The 19,654-nt window shown below is 49.0% G+C and overlaps 1 protein-coding gene across 1 annotated transcript in view; it reads right to left on the reverse strand.

Moving 5' to 3' along the window:
• Positions 1-3,066: 3,066 nt before the first annotated feature.
• The window catches only part of Col4a1 (collagen type IV alpha 1 chain), a 118,322-nt gene continuing 101,734 nt past the window's right edge, over positions 3,067-19,654 (reverse strand). The window contains exons 42-52 of the mRNA XM_059244929.1: positions 19,188-19,373; positions 18,130-18,263; positions 16,122-16,194; positions 14,516-14,587; positions 13,825-13,953; positions 12,378-12,476; positions 11,252-11,464; positions 10,264-10,441; positions 6,750-6,864; positions 5,509-5,681; positions 3,067-3,881 (exon numbers count right to left, since the gene is read on the reverse strand). Of these exons, the coding sequence (XP_059100912.1) occupies positions 3,800-3,881; positions 5,509-5,681; positions 6,750-6,864; positions 10,264-10,441; positions 11,252-11,464; positions 12,378-12,476; positions 13,825-13,953; positions 14,516-14,587; positions 16,122-16,194; positions 18,130-18,263; positions 19,188-19,373 (1,454 nt within the window). The 3' untranslated portion in view covers positions 3,067-3,799. The remainder of the gene's footprint in view (positions 3,882-5,508; positions 5,682-6,749; positions 6,865-10,263; positions 10,442-11,251; positions 11,465-12,377; positions 12,477-13,824; positions 13,954-14,515; positions 14,588-16,121; positions 16,195-18,129; positions 18,264-19,187; positions 19,374-19,654) is intronic.

A 19,654-nucleotide genomic window follows, 5' to 3' on the forward strand; every position in this document is an offset into this window, starting at 1 on the left:
ACGGCTCAAAAGCAGTGATTTAAATCTGATGAAGCACATCAAGCACCTGTGTACTAAGAGCTGTAAAATGATGGTGAGAAAAAAAAAAAAAACCCACAGACACTGAAAACAAAAGATAAATCTTACTTTAAGATGTAAAAAATGCCAGTCGGTGGTGGCGCACGCCTTTAGTCCCAGCACTCGGGAGGCAGAGGCAGGAGAATATCTGTGAGTTCGAGGCCAGCCTGGTCTCCAAAGCGAGTTCCAGGAAAGGCGCAAAGCTACACAAAGAAACCCTGTCTCGAAAAACCAAAAAAAAAAAAAAAAAGTGTAAAAAATTAGCCAGGCAGTGGTGCATGCCTTTAATCCCAGCACTTGGGAGGCAGAGCCAGGCAGATCTCTGTGAGTTCGAGGCCAGCCTGGTCTACAGAGCGAGATCCAGGACAGCCAGGGTAGTTGCACAGAGAAACCCTGTCTTGAAATTACATATGTATCATTCAGCGAAGGTGGTGACTCTGCCCAAAGGGATTAAGATTTAGCTGTGGCTCCAGTCAGAGCACCAGTGAGTGTTTCCTGGGTTTGAGCAAAGCTGCATCGCAAGCTTATACACAAAACAGAGAAATTAAAGTCAGCTAAACCATTCTGGAAAATATATACAAGGTAAGAGGACACTCGGGAACTGCCTTTGAGATTGTCTTCAGGGCCTGGGGAGGTGGCTCAGTGGTTAAGAGCACTTAATGCACCTGTAGAACATGAGTTTTGATCCCCAACATCCAAATGGTGGCTCACAATCATCTTTAACGCCAGTTCCAGGGGACTCGATGCCCTCTCCTGGCATCCACAGGCACGGGCACCCGTGTGGCGCATGTACACATGTGCAGGCACATCACTCACCACATAAATTTTATTTTTAAAGATTTACTTTGAAGCTAAATCAAGACAATCTGATATGGAAAGTGGAGTCATGTAGGTGGATGAAACAGAGTAAGTAATCCCCAAGATAACTCACTTCTGTGGCCAGCTAAACTACAGGTGCAAAATCAACTCAGCAGAGAAATGATGGCCACTCTCACTAGCCGTCTGAGAACCAGATAACCACACGGGGCCTAAGTGGTGTCCTTAACGACACACACAATCTTTTTAAAATTAAGCTGACTGTATCTCCCATGCATCTAAAAGCAATTGATTTTTGACAAGCATGTCCAAGACCATCCCCATTCTGAGAGCAGATGGTGGTGGGAAGAGGGAGAGCCTGAAAACGTCGCAGCACTGTAAGAACCTTGGGGTTTGGTGATATAACCGTGGGGGAGTGACTCGGTGATGGCCACAAGGAGCCTATGATAGTCTTCTCCATTCTCCCAGAGGAAAACACCAAGAACTCTGTCCATCAGTTACGTCAAAAGTGGGCAGAGGAGCCAAACCAGACCTCCCCTGTGTCCCAGGTCTAGTAAGGTTAGTGTTCCGGGCACCTTGTGTTCTGGGCACTGTGTTTGGTTCAGTGTGTTCCGGGCACCGTGTTTGGTTCACAGTGTGTTATCTTCTTTTGTCTTTACACAGTGTTTCTCATGATGCTGTTTCTTCTTTGCATATAAAGGTTTCTCGTGTATTATCCTAATTCATCCTTGGTACAGCTGGTTGAGTTCACCTTTTCGTGAAAACGGAAAAACACATCCATCCTACGCGGACTGTATTTCAACCCAGGTTAAACTGAAGCTTGCCGGGTGTGGTGACACACGCCTTTAATCCAAGCACTGGGGAGGCAGAGGTAGATCTCTGTGAGTTCGAAGCTAGCCTGGTCTACAGGGAAAATTCCAGACCAGCCAGGGGGCCTATATAGTGAGACACTGTCTTAAAACACAAAATTGCCAAAGCTTAAGTCACACACACATACACACACAAAAAAACAAACTTCTTTTTGTACCATTGTGTGTGTATATGTGGAGACTGTAAGTCAACACCCAGTGTCTTCTCCAGTCACTTTCATTTTTTGAGACAGTCTCCCACTGAACCCGGAGCTCCCCAATTCAGTCAGATTGGCTCATAAGCAAGCTCCAGGAAAGGGATCTGCCTGTCTCAGGCTCCCCAGTGCTGGGAGACTAGCATGCACCATCACACCTGACTTTTTATGTGTACGCTGGAGGTCCACAGTCACATCCTCTGACTGGGCCATCTCTCCAGCACACATCTGTCTTTCCCACCTCAGATGATTTTGAATCCAACCTTCTGCTCCAGTCCCCTCTATGACAGAAACGTGTCCACTGCTCTAAGGCCCGGTGGAGCCAATCTCAATGGCAGGATCTGTATTTCATGTGCTTGCTCAAGTTCTACTTCCCTGTGTCTAGTGGGACCTGGGCTGACAGAGGAAGGAAGGGTGTGGAAGGGAGGCTGTCTCTTCCCTGCAGTTAATCACTATAAATTACCCCCAGTCCAGGACTCTTGTTTGAACAAATACAAAATAAAAATGATCTAAGGTACGCAGCAAAGCTTACAGGTTTATTAGCGGTATGTGCAGTAACTTTTCCTTTAATGTTTCAATGGTAGTTCTGGCAACAAATCCATAAAAGCTTCATTTTTATACAAATAGTTTTATTACAAATTTGAATTCTTAAGAAATACACATTTAAAGAAATTACACAGAAGGCCTTAGTAGTCTTAAAAACGTTTTTTTGGGGGAACTTCTAGTGAAATGTCACTTCAAGCATAGTGGTCCGAGTCTGCCCTCCTGCGACCTGTTCACTCCCTGCAGGAGCTGTGACAACAACAGCTCCTGAGAAGTGGCCTGTGTGTGCTCAGGTGTGAAATGCTGCCGGGATGCAGGACGAGGGATGCTATCGAAGGCCTTGGCTGTCATCGCTCTGGGAAGTGAGTCATTCAGTCTGTGGTTAGTGTTTAAAACCCTGAAAATACTCTGAACAGAGTAACAGCCGTAAGCGCCCAAGCACAGGGCTCATGAGCGTAGACACCATGTTTAGGAATGAGTTTGGCTTTGGCAATAACACCTTCTTTGGTTTGGGAGTCAATGAGGAAAGCTGGTGTTTCACATTTGGTGGTCTGGTGTTGGAGACCCTGTGAAGGAACAGCACAGTCTTCGAGAGAGGAGAACGAAGCATGCTTTATTTAACAACGGGCTCTACACTAGAACTTGACCTGCCTAATTGCTGACACCTATATAAATTACTAATACATATATATATATTTATTTTCTGTCTACCTTTGGACCATCTTTATTCCACAGAAAAGCCATGACTTCCACAAAAGCAGCTGCGTAGTACCACACAGGGCATAAGTTGGTGTTTGGGGCTGAAAAGATGGAATTCCATGTAAAGGGTGGAAGAAACCAGTTTCCTTGACCTGCTCTTTGCACAGACCATCGAGGGACCTGATTTGGAAACACTAGACAGTGGTAGAGACAGACGCTCACATCTGGGGTGACAGGTTGAAACGGGCTGTGGGCTGTCTGGAGGGTACCGTGTACCCGTAGCACCTTGGGTTTCTTATGGAGTTCTCACCTCACACATCAGTGCACTGGATTGCAAAAGGCAATTCATTTTTTATTGGATCATGAGTGCCATTTGGTAGGTATGTGCCACTATGGGAAGCTTATCGCTGTCTGTCCTTCTCCTTCAGCAAACAGAAGCCAACGAAGCAGGGTGTGTTAGTTACGCAAATCCCTATAAGGCACTTTATGGTTTTCATAGTGGACAGTGAGGTACATGGGGTATAATTCTAGGGTTCATTGCTGTTAAAAAATAAAACGGGAGGGAGGAGAGGACGAGGAGGGAGTAGCACCATGTTGTGACGGCGGCAGAGGCGGGCCTCCTTAGGTTCTTCTCATGCACACTTGGCAGCGGCTGACGTGAGTGCCAAGCTCCCCTGCCTTCAAGGTGGACGGCGTGGGCTTCCTGGAACACAACAGAGTCACGCCATCAGCATCGACTTGTGAACCACCAGAAACTCGGGTACATTCCCCAGGCACTTTTCCCAAGCCCTGTGACATCTAAGGGACCAGAGACACACCCGTCCACACAGATGACAATGAGCAACCACTGTCCACCTGAACTCTGAGCAGACGCGCACCAGGACCCGGGACCGTGGTTCCACAACAGGGGAACGTTTTAGGTATTATCTGCACGCATGAGCCCACCTGAGCCCAGCTGAGGTCACCTCTCAGCCACAGGACCATCCTATGCTTTGCACTATAATTATCTTTTCATTGTCTCCAGTGGATTAGAGCCTCCCCAGGGTATGGAGGAATATTTTCTCCACCATATTTAACCAAGAGTGAGTGTTCCTTCAGTTTTGTTGGATGACGGGGGAAGTGGCAGGCCTGGAATAATGAACTGACATTATTCATAACTGAAACGTGTCCATGACCCTGTAGGTGTTTAGATACACACGGCCTGAGGTGAAGCCAAAGAGGGGCACATTTAGCAGCTGAGACTTGTCTTGACCCTAGAAATTCTACGTTATTTGAGTCAGTGGCAAGGTAAAAATCTCAACTCTGATTGGTACTCATTAAATTCTACTAAATGTAGTTCACCACACGTAAGAGCTTCTTGTCCTGAACTTGAAGGAGCTTACTCTAGCAAATTCTAGCTTTAAAAAAAAAAAAAAATCTTATCTAATTTTGTTTAAGGAGGCATTTTGGTTCATTATAACCAGGGGGCTGTTTCAAAGCAGCAAAAAAATCCCATTTTCGGCTACTAACCTTATGAGGAAGCCCTCCCCAAGCTGAGGGGTAAGGAGCACAGTCTAGACTGTGTTTGCACAGCTGACATTTTCCTGTAAACTAGCAGTCAAGAACATGATACTTTGGGGTGTTTAGCAAAGAATGACCTAATCTGAAAGACAAGATGACTGCAGAGCTCCTCACGGCTGAGCAGACAGGCTTGTCTGCAGGAGACAGCAGCCTCATCTGCCGAGGACCAGGAAGAGGCTTCCCCTGTCCCATCAGCCACCTGCATCTGCTCCTGCTGACACGTGACGGAGGATGGAGGAGCGTAATGTGCTCCTGACCACTGGAGAGGGACCAGATTAACCTCGACAGACTCGGCATCCCTGGGACCAGTGTTTTCAGATGAATCTTGGAAACGGGAAGGGACAGGAGTGGAAAGACATCTCTATCGTTTCAGTAATATTTGTGTTGAAAGGAATTAAAAAAAGGTCTTTTGTCGAGTTCCTTAGAATGTCCCTTCCACATACCCTGCACCCACCATGTAAACACCCCAGGGATGAGTGGCCCGCCCTCCTCCCTGGCTACTGAGGATACAATGTTTCGCCTGCTGTTTGAAGATTTCAGCCGCTTTTTATAACATTTTAGCACACTCATCCACAAACACGGCAAATGACCTCTTTTCTTTCTCAGCTCCCCAACACACAGAATCAAGCCTATCACCTTGGTTCCCCTTTGAAAATCAGATGGGTCATCTGCCCACACAGAACAGACTCTGACTCGATGGCTCACAGGAAATAAAAAAGAAAGGGTACCGATAGACAAGAGCCCTCCAGCAGAGGGTCATTCTGACTTACTTGAACATCTCGCTTCTCTCTATGGTGGCGAGCCAAAAGCTGTAAGCATTTGCATAGTAATTGCATGTTCCTCGGCCATGGCACTCGATGAATGGGGCGCTTCTAAACTCTTCCAGACAGGACCCAGGGGATGCAAGGGCTTGGCCAGAACCTTCAGCACCAGCACTGGTATGCTGTGGGACAAACACATAAGGCATGAGTCTGAGGTTTCATCACCCAGAGAGAGAAAGTCACTGTCCCTAGGAAGGAGCCACAGTGTCTCCTCAGTGAAGCTCCAAGTTCCCCTACCTGCTCCCCAGGCTCACAAACTCTGGGCCCAAACACCTGCTCAATACCCATGATGGTCCACCATCCAGGCCTGCAGGCAAGGTTGGGGTACTCGGGCCTACACCATCCCAGAAACCGGACATCAGCTCCTCTGAGTGGGAGAAGAGCACCCAGCTTTCTCAGAAAGTAATCAGGAAGTCCTTTTCATGTCAAATAACAAGGTTAATGAATGTTAAGTTGTAGGTCAAACCAACAACTTGGTTCTGCCCCAGGGATTTTAAAGAGAATGACAACGATGTCCGTGTAGGGTCGCTTATTTGAGGTTGGTAAATTCTTACCCATTTTCTTACTAGTTCAGGACTTGTGTGCATTTAATATTTTTCAGTGTGGTGATAAAATGGAATAAGCTATAATGAGCTCTCCACACAGGAAATTGTCCCTGTAATAATTATCTTTTCAAGAGAAAGAATGCAAGGGGCCAAGAAACATCTGAAAACAGGCAGGTGATGATAAGAGAGCCTCCCTGGCCAGGGTGCATTCTGGGTATTAACCTGGGAGGATAAGGGAGTGACCCTCACTGCCCAGGGTACAGCCTGAGAATTACCCAAGAGGATTGTCCTCCTGGCCACTGCCGTAGCTGAAGAAGCGCAAGCTCCCGGTAATACCCATGTTCCCTCTTATCTGAGGCACTCCTGTGAGTTAGTAACACACAGGAGGAGCTGGTCAGGCTTTGGGTGCTGGCCACACGGCTGTGGAGCTTCCACACACTAGAAGCTCCCTACTCATGGCAGGCAGCAACTTCCCACAAGGAGGAGCAGGGAATCCTGGAGACACTGTGGAGCCCACGGGCAATCAAGAAGCCAGGCTCCAAGTTATGCTCAACGGGGGATGATCTAGGAAACTTGGAGGGACAGAGGAGCTAACAGGCGTTAGTGGGAGCCCTGCCAGGGAAGTGAAGTCCCCCCAGCACTCACCATCACGAAGGAGTAGCCAATCCACAGTGAGGACCAACCGTTGGGGCACGGCGGGATCTGAATGGTCTGACTGTGTACCGCCATCACCATGGCTGGGGCTTCGCACACTGCACACCTGGGCGGGGGGGAGCAGGCATTCAGCGTGGGTGGGACCTGGGGACAGCCCTGCCCCCTGCCCTCTCTCCCTCTTTCTCCTGGTCCAGTTCAGGGCCTCCCATCCCTGTCCTAAAACATTCAATTCAAAAAAGTTGCTTTTTAATGACCTATTCTAAAAGAAGAAAGATGGGGAGGCCAGGTCCTAAAAGGAGGCAGAGGGAAGCACTGACCAGGTCCCTCCCCACGACAAGGTTCCTCCTGTGCCAGGCTGGCTCAAGCCCAGCCATGACAGGGCATCCCAGGGCAGACAGAAACAGTAGGGGCATCCAGTGTTCTAAAGCTCGCCCAAATAAGGGAGCACCGGATGGTGAGGGAGCACCGGATGGTGAGGGAGCACCGGATGGTGAGGGAGGAGTGCCATGCTTAAAAACACAAACAGCAGCAGCAAAATAATTACATTCCAGTCACAGAGTGAAGAGAGTGTTAGCCACGCTGCTAAATGAGAACAAACGTGTGAATAATTACAGCAAGTTCTGCATACGGATGGACGGGGAGTGGGCGGGCGGCTGGATTAGTCATTCCATTTTCTGTGGTGTGTGTGTGTGTGTGTGTGTGTGTGTGTGTGTGTGTGTGTGTCCACGTGCATGCACACACTTTCTATGCTTTCTACTTTATTCACACAAATGCAGATGAATTAATAGGTTCCGTTAAACACCAGCCACTGGAATTGAAATCGCCTGGCCCATCTGTTGCCATCTGCTTCTCAGGCACGGAAACAGGACAGCTGGTAGAAGTGCCCCCCTTCCCAGGATGCATCAGTGCTGGGGGTGGGGGCGCTTTAGATGGCCACAAAGAGGGCATCCCTGCCCTCCAGAAGACCCAGCGGGCTGTCAGTGGCCCCATTCCCTGTATTTATGAAGACACTAGAGCCATGGCTAGTGTCAGCCCAGGCCACCTGCAGCGTCCCTTGCTCTCCGACCTCAGGTGATTAAACTGTGGCTTTATCACCACTCCTGTCTGAAGAAAGCCAGAGGAAGTACTCAGAAATCGTGGCCAATAGGACAAAGACAAGAGCTCCCACCTTCGTGGCTCAATACTCAAAAGGAAAGATTTGTGTCAGTGTTTCTAAAATGACGTTTTGGGGCCTTCCCATGGGAAAAAAGGAACCTGGAAGTCCTGAGACGTAGCTGGAAACCATCAAAGTAACTCTCAGCCCCGAGAAGAGGGTCATGTCACTACAACAGGGAATCAGAGAGACACGTGTGGATAAAGGCCCATGTGGGACCTGGAGGGCCCCTCAAGCTGCAGAGACATGGGCCCTGGAATATTGAGTCCCGAGACACTGAAACAAGTCTGGCATTTCAAGTGTGCTCACAGAACCAGGAGGGCCCCATGAAGACACACGTCCACAGATACACACTTCCCCAGATCTGCAACCAAATCCAGACCAGCATGGATGTCATTCCAAAAGTAATCAAGAAACATAAATGATAATCATTTTCTACCTGTTTTCCAAGGAAAGCTAAAAAGGAAACCACACAAAAAGTTAATTCTCTTTCTTGGGCCTTTAGCACACCCTGGGCAGCAGATCACACGTGTGTGTGAGTGTGTGTGTGTGTGTGTGTGTGTGTGTGTGGAGTGTTGTGTGCTCTATGTACCCTTGAAATGTAACAAATGACATTCTCCAGCCTAAGACCTATAAAATTAATTTTCTGATAGCTCCAAAAGATAAAAATAAGAGAGGCGGTCCTGAGGGACTTCAGTGCACAATCACAGACAGCCTGTGGTTCTGTTCTCCAGTACCCTCTGGTAGAGCTGCCAGGCTGTCTTTGTGCTTGTGGGTTTTGAGGGATTGTGGAGATCCAGACATGGTGGGGTAGACCCAGCATCCCAGCACTTAAGAAGCTGAGGCATGAAGATCTCAAGTTCAAGGCCAGCCTGGGCTGTACATTGAGACCTGCCTCAAACGGGAATCTGGAAACGCCTGGTGCTCTCCTAAACGCCTAAGGAAAACCCCCGACTTCTCATTCTTGCTGTCGTCAATAAAGTAAACTCTTTATGACGTCTGTCCATTTCCGTGTTTCTGTTAGGTTTCAGTAACAGCTGAACAGTCGACTTCTAATTTGATGGAAGTAGGCAAAAATAGGACAACTCACACTTCTCACTCACAAAGCTTCCTGTCTTACTTCCCACCAGGCAAGCTCTTGAACTGAAAACACTCCAGATGTCAGCGAGGACAAGCTTAATTTAGGAATCACTCAGCCAGAGACCTACGCATTCCCAATGGGTGTAACACTGCCTCAAGGGGGCAAAATTTGATGGAATAAGAGGGAATGTGAGATGAATCTTCGTTATTGCATAATTAATTCTGTGGTTCGGGGGATCATGCATATATTTGAGTGACATAAATCTGTATATTTTTTTATGCATAAACACTACATAAGCAGATGAGTCATATATTATATATTCAATAACTACAGTTCCTTGGGCTTCATTTCACAACCATTGGGCTACCGTAAAAAATACAACAGAAAATGGCAAGCATCAGTGAGGAGATGGAGGAAGGGGAGAGATCCCTTGTGCAGGACTGGCGGGAATGTCAAAATGCCAAGGGCACAGCCGCTGTGGAAAAACAGGGAGGAAGTTTCCTAAACACTTAAAAATAGCACCAATGTATGACTCAGAAATTCCAATTCTAGACGCAGCAGAAGGACGAAAGGCAAGAGGTTAGGTGTGAACACCCACACTCCGAGTGCCCTTAGGTGTGAACATGCACACTCCGAGTGACCTTAGGTGTGAACATGCACACTCCGAGTGACCTTAGGTGTGAACATGCACACTCCGAGTGACCTTAGGTGTGAACATCCACACTCCGAGTGACCTTAGGTGTAAACACCCACACTCCAAGTGCCCTCAGGTGTAAACACCCACACTCTGAGTGCTCTTAGTCAGTGAACAGTCAACCCCGATAACCGCTGACAGGTGAGCTGTGGATATGCAGGTAAATGAAATGTAATGTGCACCCATTCAACGGGTCATGATTCACCCTTTAAAAAAGAAGGGCATTTGGGAGCTGGAGAGATGGTTTACTGTGGCTGAGAACATGCAAAGAACCCGAGAGAGGTTCCCAGCACTCATTCCAGGTGACTCAAAACCACCTGTAACTCCAGCTCCACGGGGATCTGATCCTCTGGCTATAAGGACACCTGCACGCACACACACACACACACACACACACACACACACACACACACACACACACAATATGTTTTTTAAAAGGCAAAAGAGCACGGTGGTGCATGCCTTTTACCCCAGCACCGGGAAGGCAGAAGCAGGTGGTCTCTGTAAGTTCAAGGCCAAATACAGACAGCTGCTCCTTATTTAATTTTGCATGAGCCCCTGTGAATGCTGAGCTCACCTGCTAATGAAGGGCCGGATGTTGTCCCCAGAGATGGGCGCCATGGACATGGGCATGGGCTCTGGCGTGGACAGCCAGTAGGAGTAGTCGTTCCTGGAGGCGAAGTTGCAGACGTTGTTGATGTTGCAGAAGAGGAAAGGCATCGTGCTGAACTTGCGCAGACAGCTGCCGGCCGTGCCTGGACCGGAGAGAACACAGGGCGAAGTGAGAGCCTGCGGTCAGCACCCCCGGGGCGGAAACTGACACTTGACATTCTCGTCAGAAAGAAGGAAGCAAACAGAGTAGGCTAGGATGATGGTGAGTGAGGGGCAGATGAGATTTCCCCTGATGGGGCAAAAAGAGAACAGTAAAGAGCCACGCAGATGTGCTTGAGGGAAGGAAACATGCCCTGTTCACCAACAGAGGCAAGTGTTCTAGGAGGAATGTTGGGCGGCTACAGGGTGGGTTGTCACTGTGGGTCCCACGGCCACTGCGGTTCTACCTTCTTTCAGCTACATCACAAGTACACAACACTAGGGTGTAACTCGGTGGAGGGTCCCAGGAGCAGCTGAAGATAATGGGCAGACATATGGCTTCCTGATGAACCGAAGGAACTTGGGTCGGGGTTGCAGGACAGAAGACGCAGAGAGCCTCCATCAGAATAACAGGGTGCATTTCTAGAGGAGCAGCCAGTAAGCAGCCCTATTCTTAAGAAAACCGCAAACGGCTAGGTACGCCACTACAGGAACCCTGACTGTACAGAAGTGAGGGCTGACCTTTTATCAATTTCAACATAGCCAAGGAATCAGCCCTCATAGTCCGTGGCTTCTCAAAAGACAAAGAGAAGCTGCTGATCTAAGGGGTCATTGTGTGAGAGCGAAGGGAGATGGAGCAACCCTCCTCAGGAGACACTGCCTCTCTGGCCCTCCACACTGTGGCAGAGACCAGCACACCGTGTATCGAGTTGGGAACCCACCACATATCACACAGGGAAAGAGCTGCATCTTACCCAAGTCCTGCCCGTGGGCCCGCTCGTTGCCCTGCACATAGAGCAGAGAGTACCCATGGTAAAGAATTTTGGTCCCCGGAGGACACAGCGGATCATCTGTTGTCTGACTATGCCTGGTCACGAGGAAGCCATGGTCCACAGATGGGGTACCTGGGGGACCCATGGATCCTGGCAGCCCATCAGGGCCTGGTGGACCAGGAAACCCTCTCGGACCTGTAGAAGACAAATCAATGCCTTAGTTACCATTCAGTCCCCTCCAAAGGCCCCAGAATCCATTTCCAAAGAACTTTAGCTGTCTGCATCCTGAAAGCACCAGGAGCGTCTGACCTTTCACGGCACAGAACAAATGCCAAGGGAAGAGTGAAGCTAAATAACACAGGCCTCCTCCCGGGGGCATTCCTGTCTCCTCCACATCCCACCTTGGCATGGCTTTATGAGCCCAGTGTGTGGCAAGGGACACACCCTTCAGTGAGTAAATGAAGTAGTCTGCGCTCTAACTCCACTGCTCCATTCATAAGGAATCCCAGGCCCCTCAAAGTGGGGGTCACTACAGAATCATTCAAACAGCTTTACCCTCATCTGAAAGCCGGAGTAAAACACAGACTCAGGCACCCAGTCCTGCCTTCCCTGGGACAGTCACGCCTCACACTGCCCCAGGGCTGCAAGGCTGTGCTCTTTGCTCGGGGACACCTAGGTCTCAGCACCACATCACTGTGAGTTAGTCATCTAATTTCTGCTTCCCATGAAGTTTGTCCCATGCCAGCGGCCTTGAGAAAAACACTGACATTGTTATTTTTTAATTCTACTTTCCACTAGCTGTGGCTCCACAGAATTTTTGTAGCTGCAGAACACCGTGTTTTTGGGAAGCCACAGGGGCCCACCCTCTTGACTGCTCTGGAAAGCACACATCTCAGCTCATCTCCATCACTATGCAGAAAACAAGTCTCAGCTCCCGGCGCCCCCACCCCCCCACCCCCACTCCCACCTCCCCAACCCCCCCACCTCCCCCCGCCTTGAGCCCATCTCTTCTACGAGGCAGGCTTCCTTGGTAGCCCGTCGGTACTACTTAAACTTCCTTTTGTGGTTTCTCAGACCTGGATCTATTGTTTCTGCTGTAAAGACCTACCAGGTGGTCCAAAGGGTCCAGTCTCTCCCTTCTGGCCAGGGGCGCCATCAAACCCAGGGACACCTGGAGGTCCAGGCAAGCCCACTGAGCCTGTCACACCTGCGGGAGAGGGAGACGAATTTGTGAGCTTGTCTGGTGAGCAGCAATCTGTCCCTCTTTCTTCCCTTCTGGAAGGTTATTTTTCATCTCTGGGAAGCAAGCACAGGGCCTGGACCGCTGGTGAGAAGGTGTGCCTGAGTGGCCTATGGATCCTGGCAGCCCATCACGGCCTGGGTGAACCCCGCTGCTTCCTGCAGAGCCAAGGGCTCCCCCTGCTGGAGTCTCAGCTCCCTGTCCCTCAAATGTCCCCTGAGCTCCCACAAGCTTCCTGTGGCTGTTATGTGGCAGCCAGACCTGGAAAGGGCCAAGTAAGGAGGACGGGGTGGGGGTGGGGGTTGGCCTAACCTCCCCTCTTGCTATGCTCTAGAGCAGTGGTTCTCAACCTGTGGGTCAGGACCCCAACAGGGTCGCATATCAGATATTTACATTCTGATTCATAACAGTGGCGAAACCGTTATGAAGTAGCAATGGAATAGTTTTATGGTTGGGGTCGCCACAGCATGGGGAACTGTATCAAAGGGTCGCAGCATCAGGAAGACTGAGAACCACTGGTCTAGAGTCTCAGTGTTGAGGCCACAGAAAGCCAATGTGACAGTTTTCTGTTTTCACGTGTACAGTTAACTCACTCATAAGCAGCTTGAAGTTTAACTTTTTCTGGACACTGCCTTCAACGCCTCTGCTCTCTGCCCGCCCCTGACCCCCCAGCTCCTGAAACAGGAATGGCCAGTAACAGCCAGCACCCGGGGGAGGGTGTGCTGGGAACACAGGGAAGGAACCACAAGGCCTTCACTCACAGACACTTGCCGGTTGCTCGGAGAGCAGCCATCCCAGGAGCCCACAGGAGCCTGATGCTCCACCCTGCCTGCTGCCCTGCCATGCAAGGTTCTGGATGTTTCTTTTCTTTTTTTTTTTTTTTTTAACTTATTTATTATATATACAGTGTTCTGTCTGCATGTATGCCTGCTGGCCAGAAGAGGGCACCAGATCTCGTTACAGATGGCTGCGAGCCACCATGTGGTTGCTGAGAATTGAACTCAGGACCTTTGGAAGAGCAGCCAGTGCCCTTAACCACTAAGCCATCTCTCCAGCCCTGGATGTTTCTAACTAAGCCGAGATATGCTGAGTTGTAAGAGCCTGTGGTTTTCCTGTATTTTGGCTTGCTTTTGGTGTGTGTGGGGGGGGGGGGGGCGGGGTTGGGGAAGGTTCCTTTCAAAACCTTTATTACTATGTCTGGTATACTTTAAACATGTTTGTATAATCAACCACAATTCAGACTCTTGGTCTTAGAACATAGGCAGTAGGAAACCCCACACAGACACCCAGGCGCCCACACAACCCGAGGCCTCACCTTGCTGTCCTTTTGGCCCTGGTGGTCCTTGGAGCCCTTTTAGACCAGGGGGACCCTCTGGACCAGGGAGCCCTGGTTCTCCTTTGATGACATCATATGGACCTGGGGGCCCTGGAGGACCTTGGAGACCTGTGGGAATGGCAGGCAGAGGATCAGCTCAGTGTCCGCAGGGTGATGAAAAGCAGCTTTGGCAGCCACTGTCCCATCCGCAAACACACATTCAATAAGCACTACAGCGTTCTTGCTTAACTAAGCCTGAGCTCTCAACCCCGGGCTCCAGTCCACGCTGGAGACCAAGAGCTGGCACCCTGCCCTCTCCTGACACCGTGGGCACAGCACAAGCCATCGGAGTCGGCAGGGTGAGTGGCAGAGGGGGTTTTGTTCCGTCCTGACTCTCAGAGGCTGGTGTCAGTCTGATGTCGAGGCCTATGCAACATGCTGGATTCCCAACACGTGGTGGTTCAGCAAACGCCCCTCTCCACGTCCCTCTCCGCTCCCCTGGACTCTGAGTCACGCTGAACAATTCCGCTATCAAGACAGGTCAGCTGAAAACTCCAGCAGCAGCCCACAAGAATTTCTCATCTCCATTTCCACTCATTTGACACCTGGAAAGTCACCCCCTCAAGTCCTGTGTGGCATCTGCATCTCTCCGGGTCATCGATCAAGTCTGGTGCACTAACAATTCACCTACCTTTGGGGCCGGGTATGCCTTGATCTCCCTGGTCTCCTTTCACTCCCTGTAGGCCAGGAAGACCTTTCTGACCTGGGTGGGGGAAAGGACATTGTCACTGCACAGAGCTTTCAACCATATGCAAGAATATAGGAGTGCATACTCACACACATACACAAATGTGTGTGTATGCATATGCAGGCACAGTACATGTGCAAAGATATACACACCGTGGCTTCCCCGCATGTGCATGCAGACACACACATATGAAAGCATACATCATGGGTGCATACACACACAGTGAACACATTCCCATTTATCTCCGGGGAAGAAAACATGCTATTCTTTCAGCTGCAGTAGCTCATGAAACTTTTCTTTCCAGAGACGGAAGCCATCCTTTTATGAGCAGCCACTCTTAGGTAGTGACGATCAGAGCAGGGGCACAAGAGGGAGTCTGTGGTCACAATTTGTCTGGCAGACCAAAGACACCTGTAGAGTGACTGCTAGCACCCAGAACATGTCTGCTGACTGCACTGATAAACTAATGAATAGCTCAAAGCCACAATTGTTGTAGAATATTATTTTAAGGTGTATTACATTCGTTTATGCTGTGGAACATTGGTTTAGTGATGCAAAGATGTAGTGCATTCCTTTATGTTGCATTTGTTTAACTCTGTGAATCTGGGTTACTGTGCCTGTCTAAAACACCTGATGGTCTAATCAAGAGCTGAATGGCCAATAGTGAGGCAGAAGAAAGGACAGGCGGGGCTGGCAGGCAGAAAGAATAAAGAGAAGGAGAAATCTGGGAGGAAAGAAGATAAAAGGAAGAGAGATCAAGGAGTGAGAGAAGGAGGAGGATGCCAGGGGCCAGCCACCCAGCTACACAACCAGCAACAGAGAAAGAAAGAAAGAAAGAAAGAAAGAAAGAAAGAAAGAAAGAAAGAAAGAAAGAAAGAAGGGAAGGAAGGAAGGAAGGAAGGGGAAGGAAGAAAAAGGAAGGAAGGGAGAGAGAGAGAGAAAGAAAGAAAGGAAGAAAAGAAAGAAAGAAAGAAAGAAATAGAAAAAGGTAAAAGCCCAGAGACCAAAGATAAATGGGATAATCAAGGTTAAGAAAAGCTGGCAAGAAACAAGCCAAGCTAAGGCTGGGCATTTATAATTAAGAATAAGCCTCCATATGTGATTTATTTGGGAGCTGGGTGGTGGACCCCCCAAAAGAGCCAAAAGAGCAAAAAGTAAAAACAACCAACAATATACAACTTCTTGTCGAGACTCAAGTGACTGAGGCATATGTGGTCCACTGGTTCTTAATTAAGAAAATCAGAATGCCTTTAGTCGGCCATCCACACCACATAGAAAGGTCATTTTTAGCTGGCAGCAGTAGTAAACAGCTAGAATCCCAGCACTCAGGGGCTGAGGCAGGAGTGTGGCCATAAGCTTAAGGTCAGCCTGTAATAGCAAGACCCTGTCTCAAAAACAGGGAAATTTACTGCATTTTTAACTTGAAAACAGCATTATCTCTTGCTGCAGCCATGCTGGCATCTGAATATTGGAGCATGTGTGCTCAGAAGGCCATGGAACATCATGCCCTCGACAGCAAGGCTGCCAGGCTCAGACTCCAGTGTCTTACCTTGGAATCCAGGAACTCCTGGGGGTCCCATATCTCCCTTTGAACCTGTGATCCCTGGAGATCCGCCAATGCCCTAGATGCACAAAGGAAGTGTGAGCTGGAGATGGCTCGGGACATCCATGGTCAGTTCCACACTGTCAGGTGGAAAGCCCTGCCATGTTCTGCACAGGGGTTTGTGAACTGATGGGGTCTTATGATTCCTTAAATGACATAACATGAGGAGAGGATATTGCAACATTGGTCCCCTGGTCTTCCTCTTCTAGTCCATATACACAGTAAGTTCCTTCAGTCCTATAGCCACTGTCCCCAGCCACCAGCATGATGCCATGAACACAGCCAGAACACCATGGACACTTGCCATAGAGACAAACCCAGTGCCATAAGGACCACACCCCCTCCTGGAAACTTCCCCTAACCATCAAAGAGTAGTGACTGGTCTTTGGAATCAGTTTCATGTCTCATGTGAATTATGATTTTAGTGATGGAAAAAACATTTAAAAATACTAAAGAAGGACAAGTTTCCTTTGTAATACAACTATACTTAAGTGTATGTAACATATACTCAAGAATATTGCTCATCTCTTTGCTATTTCAATGTAGTTGTCTCTTTCTCTAGGCATGCATAGCCATATGCAGAAAAATTTATTTCTGATATAGATCTGCTTATCCTAATTTGAAAAGTTCCATACATCGGCATGTATAAAACATGTATACCTGAGCAGACACACTTATTTATACAACGTGTATACAGAGAGACGGAGAGTGACTGGTACCAGTAGAGAGTATGACTGATGAGTGAAACCAGGACTGTGTGAATAACTGGAAAGTTGCCTCTACTTGTACACTGAGAAACTGTAATATATAAGGAGATGAAAACAGACTCGTGAATCTCCCCCATGTACGGTGGGGGGTGCATGCACAGGTGGCATGGAGGACAGGGGGGTGGGTAAGAGTGACTACAGTCACTCTGTGGAACCAGTTTGCACCATCATTTCTAACCCTCACAGCTTGAAGACTCAGAAGTTAAAAGCAGCAATGGAATGTTTCCCTAGGGCCACGGGCTTGATCCCTAGATCTACCCAGAAACAAAACCCAGAAGAATCACAGTAACACTTGTTCTGACTGTACAGCAAGCTCGCCTGCTCTGTGTCTGCCCTTGAATCGGTGCCCAATGTCCTCTCCGCTACTGACGAACAATCACCAGCGTGGACTTCAAATAAAACCCGAAGTGCTATTCCACCCCAGCAGGGGTCACCTACAACTCTGCCATATCCCAACTCCCTGGACTCACACTCTCTTTCAAAGTGCATTAGAGAAGAGGAGAGAGAAAAAGAGAGGCAGAAAGAGAGGAGAAACGGAGGCAGACACAGGCGCAGAGGAGAACCTCAGCTAACACATCTGTTTGACCTCCACGAGCAAGCATAAAAACTACACTCTAGCCATGGTGGTGGCTGAAGCCAAGAATCCAATGTGAACCTCAGCCATGGGGGTGGGCAGACCCAGAATGCAACAGAAACAGCTACTTTGCCTAAGAGTAGGGTTCTATTAGAACTAGAGGAAACCAAAGCTGAATTAACACCCCTAATACACACACACACACACACACACACACACACACACACACACACACACACAGACTTTTAGTAGTTCATGAGCTACATGCCCTGCAGACTGGTCCATGGCATCACCTACAACACACCCGTCCCACTGCCAACTCCAGAAGACAATTGCAAGGCTACACAGAACTAGTCTTTACGAAGCCACTGAATTGGTAAAGAGGTTGTAAAGTCGGGCACTGAACTATACTTTACAGCACTGTAGCATTTTCCTTTTTAATGGTTCCTATAAAGTAGATTGTAAAAAAACATGTTGTAATGGTTTCCTATGCTGGTACCAAAGGAAGGCACTGCCTTAGAGTCTGGGGAGTGTCACACACGTGTACACACATAGGAGACTCTTGACCAGAAAAGCCTCCTTTTGAAAAACATTTCTACACTTCACCACTCACCGGCATGCCTTGAAATCCTGGGTCTCCCTTAGGGCCTATAATCCCAGGAGCTCCTGGCCAACCTGGATTTCCCTTTTCACCTTTCGGCCCGTTGATTCCAGGGAACCCTGGAGGCCCCATAGGTCCCGGATGCCCTAATGTGAAGGACAAAAAGACACAGAGTTAAGGTGGGTGGGGACTCCTGCGGACCGTGTCACTGTGCTATGGTGCAGTCGGTACTGCTATCAACGGTCTACAACCTCAGCCCCATGGCCTTGTAGAGCAACATAGGCCTCAAATAAATCAAGGAAGAATGCTCCTATAAACCCCAGACCCAACATCCACATGGCCTGTCCATTGGCAGTGGTGGCCCAGGTTTGTCAGCCCAGCTATTCCAGAGACTGAAGCAGGTAGGAAACCAAGTTCCATTGTATCAGGCTACGGAGTGAGTAAGTTCAAGACCAGTGCGGACAACTTAGTAAAACGATGATGATGATAATAAAGGTCTGGGGTGTAGCTCAGCAGTAGAGCATTTGCCTAGCATACACAACGCCTAGGTTCCATGCCCAGTGCCACTAAAAAAAAGAAATAAGCCGGGCGGTGATGGCGCACGCCTTTAATCCCAGCACTCGGGAGGCAGAGGCAGGAGGATCTCTGTGAGTTCGAGGCCAGCCTGGGCTACAAAGTGAGTTCCAGGAAAGGCACAAAACTACACAGAGAAACCCTGTCTCAAAAAAAAAAAAAAAAAAAAAAAAGGAAATAATAAAGTCACATGGTGATGAAGTGTGGGGATGTACGACATCACTATAGAGTGTTCACGAAAACGTCACGGCGTTGGCTTCCAAAGTCCCTGAAGCCGCAGTGTCTGGGGACCCCTACAACACCACCGTGGTAGGCAAGCTCAGGCTGGAAAGCATTAGAGCATGCCCTGATTAAAGCAGGACCCCAAATGTCATCTGTGTGGTATCTTTCTTGGTCATTTCCTTTCCTGCAGCCCTCGAATTAAACTTAACAGAAAGGAAAACACAAAGACCGGTTTTGAGCTTGATTTGAGCATGTGTCTGGTAAAAAGCCCTTACCTGGCAGGCCGGGTTGACCCTGAGGTCCTCGGTCTCCTTTAGGCCCCTCCACAGGGTGACCGGGAGTGCCAGGTAAGCCGGGTTGTCCTTGAGGGCCCGGAGGACCCATGAATCCTTGCTCGCCCTTGGCTCCAGGAATTCCTGGAATCCCAGCTAAGCCAGGGAAGCCCACTTCACCCTTGGAACCTGCATGGGGGGGAGGGGGGGGTGAGACAACAGTGACCAGAGGAACACAGACCGAAGAGATGCTACACACACTGACGGCCAGGGATGAAACCCTTCCCACCCGCCAGGAAGCTCCTTCAGTGCAGGCTTCCTCAGGGTTCCAGGAGGAAAGGGGTGTGCTAGCTTCCTTCCATGGCCTGGCTGAGAAAAAGAACCCAGCTGTTCTTTATTTTAAAAGAAGTGTCCTGCGACAAAGGTATCTTATGTGTTTTGGAGTCTTCAAGCAACCGTACTAACAAAAC

This window comes from Peromyscus eremicus, chromosome 17, assembly GCF_949786415.1.
Source record: "Peromyscus eremicus chromosome 17, PerEre_H2_v1, whole genome shotgun sequence".
In the NCBI taxonomy this organism is placed as follows: Eukaryota; Metazoa; Chordata; class Mammalia; order Rodentia; family Cricetidae; genus Peromyscus; species Peromyscus eremicus.